A 10,831-nucleotide genomic window follows, 5' to 3' on the forward strand; every position below is an offset into this window, starting at 1 on the left:
ACCCATGTGAATAGTTATTCATTCCTGAGGAATCTGTATAAATACCATAACACTCTCAGGGACCATCTTCAAAAACTGACACACGACTAGGACCCCCTCTGTAAATGCTGGTACACCATCAGGGATAGCTTGTAAAACTCAGAGACAGTTCTGGGGATCTTTAGCTTGGGTGAGAATGTTTAAAACAAAGGACTGAGAGTGGTCACAGATGGAACTCACCCGCTGTTCTCACCTTAATCAAAAAGATTTTTCATTGTATCTGTCAAAGTAACAATAGATCTGCTTTTGCTTTTTCTCCCAGTGTCCTCCTGCCGAACCAGGAACTTTTACTCCTTGGAACGTTGAAGTATAGCCAGAGCTCAGAAGATGACTGACTCCAGTGAGAGAATAAGAGAAAGTCTGATCATTATTTCACTGTCAAGCCTTCACTGACACTCAGCAACAGGATCAAATTCAATTCAAATTCAAAGTTTTGTTTTAGTTCAAAAAATAAATGATTGAAGGGAAGCAGCTATTTTTGAATGTGCTTTCTGTACCTTCTGCCCAATGTTAGCTGTGAAAGATGGCCTGGCTCTGATGGTGGGGATCTTTGATGATGGGCGTTGCTTCCTGTAGATACTACCAATGGTGAGGGGGTGGAGGGGGGAGATGTGCCAGTGATGTATTGGACAGGATCTATGACACTCTGCTCTTCTAGGGTTCCTGTGTATTCAGATTGCAACCAGTCAGGATACTTTCAACAGTACATCAGTGGAAGTTTGTCAGAATGTTTACTGACAAGCTGAACCTCTTTAATCTAATAAAGCTGATTGCACACCTTCCTTATGCACCTATGTGTTATGGTCCAGGACAGGTCATTCTATATGTTAATGCATGGAAATTTAAACCTGCTGATCCCCCCCAGTGTAGGTTTGCATATACTCGCCCTCCATTCCCTTCCTAAGGTCACCCATCAGCTTGTCGGTTTTGCTATTGTTGAGCGATTGGTTGTTTCTCTTCCACCACTCAACTAAATGTCCCTCTTGCTCTGGTAAGCGGACTCATTTCCATCTGCGATTCATCCGACAGCATTAATGTCACCAGCAGATTTGAAAATGGCATTGGAGTGGAGCTTACCATCATAGCCATGTGTGCATAGGGAACAGCGCAAGGAGCTAAGCACGCAGCCTTGAGGTGCACCTATGTTGGTGGTCTGCAAGGGGGAGATGTTGTTACCAATCCTCATTGACTGAGCTCTGCTGATAAGGAAGTCAACAATCCAGTTGCAGAGGGAGGTGTGGAGGTGCTAGGTCTTGAAGCTCCATGGTGAGTTTGGATGGCATAATTATGTTCAACAAAAAGCTGTAGTGGCATATGATTTCTTGCTGTCCAGATGCTTCAGAGCAGAAGAAAGAGCCATAGAAATTGCTTCTGCTCTTAGCAGCAGCTGTCGGTAATTTAGTCAAATCCATCATGATCTTGTTGAATGGTGAAGCATTTCTGAAGGGACAAAGATTCACAAGATGTTGCTGGTACTGGAGGGTTTGAGTTATAAGGAGAGACTGGATAGACAGAGGCTTCTCTTCATTCCCCCTCCCCCCAACTGAAACATAAGAAGCTGAGGGGTGATCTTGTACATAATACCATGAAGGGCATAGATAAGGTGGATTTTCACAGCTTTTTCCAGTGTATGGGAGACCATCGATTTAAGGTGAGAAGGGAAAGATTTGAAAAGGAACCTGAGGGGGAACAACTTCAGTCAGAGAGTGGCGAGTGTACGGAACAAGTGGTAGAGGCGGGTACAATTATGATGTTTCAAAGACGTTTCATCAGGGACATGAAGAGGAAATTGTTGAATTCAACAGTGATTCTCAAGAATGCCAGTGAGTTCAGGCATAAGACGAGGTGTTTATTCTTGCTTGATCTTTGTGGCAACTGTGTAAGATGTTGAAGGGAGGTCACAGTGGGAATAGGATGCTTTCAGTTACATTGCACTTGCAACCATTCCCTTTGTTATCTCCACCCGCACGCTGTATCCTCTCTTTGCCCAGATATGATGTATGGTCATCAGACTGAATCATTGACTGTTTGCGTCTCTGCAGACATTATCTGACATTCCAAATGTTTACAACCTTAGAACGTGTAGACAGTGCGTAAGAAGAACAGGATCGTTGGCCCGCTATGTCCGCTCCAAACATGAAACTAATCCCACCTGCCTTCACATGATCCATCTCTCTCCATGACCTTCATGTATATGTGTCTATCTAAATGCCCCTTAAATTCCACTATAGTGTGGGCTTTCACTGCCACCGCAGGCCCTGTGTTCCAGGTACATACCACTCTCAATTTTTTAAAAAACTGTCCTGCACACCACCTTTCACCTTTCCTCTCTCATCTTAAGAGCTATGCCTTCCTGTATTGGACATTTCTACCCTAGGGAAGAGACTGTGATTATCTGCACTATTTACCCTCCTCATAATTTTATAAACTTTTAATAGTCTCCCCTCAGCCTCTGACACTCCCCAGAAAACAATCCAAGCTATTACCTTCTAATACAAGCAGCCTCCTAGAAAACCTCACCTGCACCTTCTCCAAAGCCCCCACATCTTTCCTGAAATGTGGTGACCAGAACTTCACGCAATACCTCAGATGTGACGCAATTAGAATTTCATACATCTGATTCTATCTTTATTTTAGATTGCCAGCACCTGCGATTTGACTTTTATTTCATATCCAAATTCATGGAGTCAGAAATTTTGACAGCATGGAATCTGGCCCTTTGGTCCAACTAGCCTGTGCCAATCAAGATGCCCCATCTATTTGCCAGTTTGGCCCGTGACCTTCCAAACCTTTCCAATCCATGTATCTGGAATTGGAAGAACCATTGATGAATAATATGGCTGATTACTGACTGTGGCTTCAAAGTTTAAGTTTGGGAGCATTTGTCTCAAGACTACTCACCAATTTCATTACATTTCAAAAAAAGTCCTCGTGTTGGAAAATTGTGGGCGTTGATCACCAAGGAGCCTAGCAATCCAGTTGTAGACAGAATCCTTTACAATTACTTTTCCTCTCCATACGATTTCCTCAAGCTCCATCATTTTGCTCATCGACCTGCTGCTCCTCATTGGCACAGTCTGAGAATATATCAAATTCCCTCCTACACACTGGTGGCAAGTCATCTACCACTCTCTCCATCTTTCCATTAGCAGAGTAGTGAAAGAGAAGCACAGCGGTTAGCACTGCTTCCTCACTCCTCTAGAAACATATGATCTAACTTCCTTCGATGCTGTCAGTGTGGAGTTTATATACTGCCCCTGATATAGCTCTGGTTTTGTGCATTGCCCTGAAGACTTGTTGAGATAAAAATTAATTACTGGAAATTTTCCCTTATTGTTAGGTAAGGAATCGGTGGGCATCTGAGAGAAATCAAAAAATAACATCAAATTTGATGATCATTCAATTTTATTACAATGTCAAGTTTTTCTATAGAGTCCTCAAGACATGCTACCGACTATCAGCCGCCCATTTACACCAATCATAAGACCATAAGACAAAGGAGCAGAAGTCGGCCATTCAGCCCATCGAGTCTGCTCCGCCATTTTATCATGAGCTGATCCATTCTCCCATTTAGTCCCACTCCCCTGCTTTCTCACCATAACCTTTGATGCCCTGGCTACTCAGATACCTATCAATCTCTGCCTTAAATACACCCAATGACTTGGCCTCCACTGCTGCCCGTGGCAACAAATTCCATAGATTCACCACCCTCTGACTAAAAAAGTTTCTTCGCATTTCTGTTCTGAATGGGCGCCCTTCAATCCTTAAGTCATGCCCTCTCGTACTGGACTCCCCCATCATGGGAAACAACTTTGCCACATCCACTCTGTCCATGCCTTTCAACATTCGAAATGTTTCTATGAGGTCTCCCCTCATTCTTCTAAACTCCAAGGAATACAGTCCAAGAGTGGACAAATGTTCCTCCTATGTTAACCCTCTCATTCCCAGAATCATTCTGGTGAATCTTCTCTGTACCCTCTCCAACGTCACCACATCCTTTCTTAAATAAGGAGACCAAAACTGCCCACAGTACTCCAAGTGAGGTCTCACCAGCGCCTTATAGAGCCTCAACATCACATCCCTGCGCCTATACTCTATTCCTCCAGAAATGAATGCCAACATTGCATTCGCCTTCTTCACCACCGACTCAACCTGGAGGTTAACTTTAAGGATATCCTGTACGAGGACTCCCAAGTTCCGTTGCATCTCAGAATCCAATCAATCAATCCAACATCAATCCCATTTAAAAAAATTTTCCCCCCAATTCTATCAACTCCCCCCAGACTCTACCACCCACCTACCCACAAGAAACAGTTCACAGTGGCCAATTAACCACATATCGTTGGAATGTGTGAGGAAGCTGGACCGCCCCAGAGAAATGCACACGGTCACGTGGTAAGTCAGGAGATGGTCTTTGGCACTATGAGGCAATGGGTCTACCAGGAACACCACGTATCATTGTGTTAAGGTAAATATTCCACAGACCATTAAAATTAACTAGAAGCAAAAAGTGACATTTCCCAATAGAAAAAAAAGTGTCATTTTCAACAAAGAAACCAATGATGAAAGTGTGTTTAATAAGGAGAAAAATAATGGGGCAGTGGTACAAGAATGATGCACAAGATAATCTTAGAAATACATGATAATTTAATTTAAATCTAAATGATCTGCAAAGGTGGATTTGTATTGAATGATTATTTGTGATGTTCAACATTCCTGTTCCATGTGTAATGAATCAGAGCCACTGATAGTCTATATTGTCTGTCAGGCTTAATGACTGAATGATAAGGTTTCCAGTTACAAAAAATATATTCCAAGTAATCAAACCTTTGGCAAATATTTAAAGATAAGTACAAATCCCCTTGTATATTTTATTAAACATCTTCTGGTAATTGGCCTATTTTGTGGGTGAATGCCCTGTCCAGTGTGGTACTGTTCTATAAATAGATTTTATATTAGAACATAAAAGTAAACTGCGTACACAAAGTGATCTCTATGTCAATTCAGGTGGAAGCAATGAAGTAAATTATAATTGTGTAATTAATAATTCAATAAAAATGCAATATTGTTTTAAACTATGTAATGCTTTTCTTGAATTTGATTTTTGGAATTAGCAGTATTAGTTACTAAAAACATTCTACCATAAAAGCAACTTAGATTGATTCAAGTGATTCATCAACAAGATACGATGGTGCAGATAAGATACATTTGGTTCTCCTAGTGTGGCCTCTCTTATATCGGAGAGACCCGACATAGATTGGGAGACTGCTTTGCTGAGCATCTACGTTCGTCCGCCAGAACAAGTGGGATCTCCCAGAGGTCACCCATTTTAATTCAACTTCCCATTCCCATTCCGATATGTCCATCCATGGCCTCCTCCACTGTCAGGATAAGGCCATAGTTGGGTTGGAGGAACAATACCTTATATTCCGTTTGGGTAGCCTCCAGCCTGATGGCATGAACATCGATTTCTCAAACTTCCAGTATTGCCTCCACCCACCACCCCCTTCACCATTTCCCCATCTCCTTGTCCCTCTCTCATGTTATCTCCTTGCTTGCCCATCACCTCCCTCCGGTGCTCTTCCCCTTCCCCCACCGACTGCTTTTTTCCATAGATGCTGCCTACTCTGCTGAGTTCCTCCAGCATTTTGTGTGTGTTGCTGTGACGATGAAGGTTGTTTTATTAATATAGATTTTAATTTAGATAGAGTTTTCAATATTATATTTATCAAAAGAAAATGTCAAAGGTAAAAGTGTGAAAGTTATGAAAGCAAATGAAGTTTGTCGTTGTTCAACGTAGAGAGAAAATGCTGGAGGAATTCAAGCATTCAGCCTGCATCTATGGGAAGAGAAACAGGGTTAACTTTTCTGGTTGAAGACTTGGTCAGAACTGAAAAGGAAACCAAATAATCTTGTGAAGTTGCAGGGAGGGTGGGGGAGGGGGGATTTCACTGAGCCCATCTCAGCCATTTCCTGCACTTTTGTTTTCACTGCTCTCCTTCAGGACAGAACAAGGATAGAGGTTCCCCTGCTCCTCATCTGTCTCCACATGATCCATCATTTCCACCACCTTCTTCCACCTTCCCTTCTCCCCTTTTAGCATTTTGCAGGGACTGTTCTCTCTGTGTCTCCTTGATATACTCTTCCTACCCACCACACCTTACCCTTATGGCACTTCCCCGGCAGTCACAGGCAGTGCAACACTTACTCATTCACCTCTTCCCTTTCCACCATCCAGGAAGACAAACAATCAGCAATTCACTTATTGTACTTCCAATCAAGTGTGCTACATTTGGTGTTCACAATGTGATCTCCTCCACACTGGGGAGACCAAATGCCCACTTTGTGGAGTGCCCACTTTCAGTTTGCAGGGTAATTGTGAACTTCATATTGGCTGGCAATTTCGTTCCTGATTCCACTTTGCCTGATTGGCCTGTGGCCTCCTGCACTATTGTAGTGAACCCCAACACAAGCATGATGAATATCACGTCATCTTCTTTCCGGGCACATTGCAGCTTTCTGCACCCAATAATGAATTCTACAACTCTGGGTAACTTGGTTTATCGAACTGTATTAGTCATAATTTGTGAGATAAACTTGTCCCTCCCACAGGTACAGCTTGCACATTTGCAGTATTTTCTATTTTTTTAGACTTCCAGCATCTGCAGATTTATTGTCCTTCATAATACATACACAGACATGGGCATTGCATCACGTTTTTTTTTGCTGAAGGGTTAGGACTTACATTATAACTTTAAATTTACATCCTCTTAGAGTTTATCATGCAGCTAATATTAAAAAATACTGGGCGATAGTAAAATCCAACCAAAATCCTACAGTAAAATACAATATTAATCTAATGTTACAATTCAATACCACTCTCTAATAATTATCGTCAAAATGTGAAGTCTAACACTGAGCTCTGGTGAGTGAATTCAACAATGACATTTTATTGAACTCAGTAGTGAAGTCATGCACTTGAGACAAACTCAGCTGAGACATTCCTAGCATGTGTGAGCCAGCCTCATTGAACATGACCACAAAACATGGGAGAGGAGTGGCTATCTGCTCCACCTTTCAATAGAATCACGGCCAGTCTGACCTCAGCCTCAACTACTATGCTTTGCTGTCTTGATACACATTGGTAAACATGCTGATTTCCTCCCATTAAAAAAACTTTAGTATATCAATATTGTTTTCACAATTTCAAAGGCGAAAAAAAAACTATGGACCAGGTGCTGTGGTTAATATAGATGAGTACCTGATAGCTGACTTGGACATGGTGACTACAAGGGCATGATTCTGTGTTTTTATCTAACTATATGATGAAATGCTTTGAGAGGTTGGTTATGACTAGACTGAACTCCTACACATTTGAACTGAACCTGGACTCATTGCAATTTGCCTATAGTCACAATAGGTCAACAGCAGATGCAATCTCCATGGCTCTTCACACGGCTTTAGACCACCTAGACAACACAAACACCTACGTCAGGATGCTGTTCATCGACTATAGCCCAGCATTTAATACCATCATTCCCATAATCGTAATTGAGAAGTTGCAGAACCTGGGCCTCTGTATCTCTCTCTGTAATTGGTTTCTCGACTTCCTAACCGGAAGACCACAGTCTGTGCGGATTGGTGATAACTTATCCTCTTCGCTGACGATCAACACTGGCGCACATCAGGGGTGTGTACTTAGCCCACTGCTCTACTCTCTGTATACACATGACTGTGTGGCTAGGCATAGCTCAAATACCATCTACAAATTTGCTGATGATACAACCATTGTTGGTTGAATCTCAGGTGGTGACGAGAGGGCGTACAGGAGTGAGATATGCCAACTAGTGGAATGGTGCCGCAGCAACAACCTGGCACTCAATGTCAGTAAAATGAAAGAGCTGATTGTGGACTTCAGGAAAAGTAAGACAAACAAACACATACCAATCCTCATAGACGGATCAGAAGTAGAGAGAGTGAGCAGCTTCAAGTTCCTGGGTGTCAAGATCTCTGAGGATCTAACCTGGTCCCAGCATATTGATGTAGTCATAAAGAAGGCAAGACAGTCGCTATACTTAATCAAGAGTTTGAAGCGATTTGGCATGTCTACAGATAAGCTCAAAAACTTCTATAGTTGCTCCGTGGAGAACATTCTGACAGGCTGCATCACTGTCTGGTATGGGAGTTGGGGGGCTACTGCACAGGACTGAAAGAAGCTGCAGAAGGTTGTAAATCTAGTCTGCTCCATCTTGGGTACTAGCTTACAAAGTATCCAGGATATCTTTAAGAAGCGGTGTTTCAGAAAGGCAACTTCCATTATTAAGGACCTCCAGCACCCAGGGCATGCCCTTTTCTCACTGTTACCATCAGGTAGGAGATACAGAAGCCTGAAGGCACACACTCAGCATTTCAGGAACAGTTTCTTTCCCTCTGCCATCCAATTCCTAAATGGTCTTTGAAGCTTTGGACACTACCTCACTTTTTTAATATACAGTATTTCTGTTTTTGCACATTTTTAAAATAATCTATAGAATATATACAATTGATTTACCTGTTTATTTATTATGTTTTATTTTTTTCTCTCTCCCTCTGCTAGATTATGTATTGCATTGAACTGCTGCTGCTAAGTTAACAAATTTCATGTCACATGCCGGTGATAATAAACCTGATTCTGATGTATGCTTTTATCTAACTATAATAATCTGGTCATACATAGACTTGTTAAAAGAAAAAAAAACAAAATTCTATATTATTTAGTAATTATATGATATTATTATGAACTGTTACAGTGCCTATAAGTATTCACCCCTCCCCCAAAGTTTTCATGTTTTATTATTTTACAATGTTGAATCATAATGCGTTTAATTTGGCTTTATTTTGACACTAATCAACAGAAAAAAAGACTGTCTTGTGTCAAAGTAAAAACAGATCTCTACAAAGTGATCTAAATTAATTACAAACAAAATACAAAATAATTGCTTGCTTAAGTGTTCACATTAAATCATCACTGGTGCGGCCAGTTGGTTTTAGAAGTCACATAATTAGTTAAATGGAGATCACCTGTGTGCAGTCAGGGTGTATCAATTGATTACAGTGAAAATACACCTGTGGCTGGAAAGTCCAGCTGCTGGTGAGCCAGGATCCTGGCAAAAACTACACCGTGAAGACAAAAGAACACTTCAAGCAACTCCACAGAAAAGTTATTGAAAAGCACATCAGGAGAGGGATAGAAGAAAATTTTCAAGTCACTGAATATTCCTTGGAGTACAGTTGAGTCAATCATCAAGAAATGGAAAGAATATGGTACATCTGTAAATCTGCCTGGAGCAGGCCGTCCTCAAAAACTGAGTGACTGTGAAAGAAGGGGACTAGTGAGGGAGACCACCAAGAGCCCTATGACAAATGTGGAGGAGTTGCATGCTTTACTGGCCAAGATGGGAGAGACAGCATGTACAATGGTTGCTTGGCTGCTTCACAAGTCACAGCTTTATGAGAGGGTGGCAAAGAGAAGGCCACGGTTGAAAAAAACTCACATGAAATCTCAGCTAGAGTTTACCAGAAGTCATATGTGAGACTCTGAAGTCAGCTGGAAGAATGAACTGTGGTCTGATGAAACATAAATTGAGCTTTTGGGCTATCAAACTAAATGCTATGTTTGGTATAAGCGAAACTCCACACATTATCAAAAGCACACCATCCCTACCGTGAAGCATGGTGGTGGCTGCATCATGCTGTGGGGATGCTTCAATGCAGCCATCCCTGAAAGACTTGTGAAGGTAGAGGATAAAATGAATGCAGCAAAATACAGAGAAATCCTGATTTAGTCTGCAAGAGAACTGTGACATGGGAGAAGATTTGTTTTCCAACAAGGCAATGACCCCAAGCATAAAGCCAAAGCTACACAAGAATGGCTTAAAAACAACAAAGTTAATGTTCTGGACTGGATAAGTCAGAGTCCAGACCTGAATCCAATTGAGAATTTGAGGTTGGACTTGAAAAGGGCTACTCAGTCACAATCCCCATGTAATCTGACAGAGCTTGGTCAGTTTTGTAAAGAAGAATTGGGGGAAAAATTGCAGTGTCCAGTTGAGCAAAGCTGATGGAGACCTATCACACAGACCTGAGGCTGTGATTGTTGCCAAAGGTGCACCTTCTAAATACTGAATTGAAAGGGGTGAGTAATTATGCAATCAATTATTTTGTGTTTAACAATTGTAATAAATTTGTACTAATTTGTAGAAATTTGTTTCCACTTTGATACAAAAGAATCTTTTCTGTTGTTCAGTGTGAAAAAAGCCAAATTAAATCCACAGTGATTCAATGCTGTAAAACAACAAAGCATGAAAACTTCCAAGGGGGCTGGGGGTGAATACTTCTTATAGGCACTGTATATAATAGCTTCACAGTACGTTGGTGAGATTAGAATCAGCAGTAATGTGGTGTGGTTAGTGTGTGAGTAGCAAGAATGTGGAAACCTCTTCCAGAGACACATGTCATGATGGCACTAGGGGAATGCACATTCAAGTATTACCTGAACATGGACTTTTAAAAATAAATAAATAAATAAATGAAAGATAATCATAGTAGTGAAGACAATGATAGCAATGAACCATCATGGTCAGTGGCGTCCATCAGTGTAGGATACCTACCATGGTTACCTGGTCTGGTTTAATTCCGGATGCCCCAGTTTAAATTAGCACTTCTCCTCCGTTAGGGGCAATTAATGCTGATATTAATCAGTTATCTATAGATCCCGCAAATGAATAGATAAAACAACTAAATTACTCCAGGT

At 41.4% G+C, this 10,831-nt stretch overlaps 1 protein-coding gene across 5 annotated transcripts in view; it reads left to right on the plus strand.

Moving 5' to 3' along the window:
- Positions 1–5,098, plus strand: part of xdh (xanthine dehydrogenase) — a 106,321-nt gene extending 101,223 nt beyond the window's left edge. For all 5 annotated transcript variants that reach the window (XM_063040630.1, XM_063040629.1, XM_063040627.1 and 2 more), the window contains one exon: positions 302–5,098. In XM_063040630.1, coding sequence (XP_062896700.1) covers positions 302–352 — 51 coding nt within the window. In that variant the 3' untranslated portion in view covers positions 353–5,098. The remainder of the gene's footprint in view (positions 1–301) is intronic.
- Positions 5,099–10,831: the final 5,733 nt, after the last annotated feature.

This window comes from Mobula hypostoma, chromosome 2 (genome assembly GCF_963921235.1).
Source record: "Mobula hypostoma chromosome 2, sMobHyp1.1, whole genome shotgun sequence".
Classification (NCBI taxonomy): domain Eukaryota; kingdom Metazoa; phylum Chordata; class Chondrichthyes; order Myliobatiformes; family Myliobatidae; genus Mobula; species Mobula hypostoma.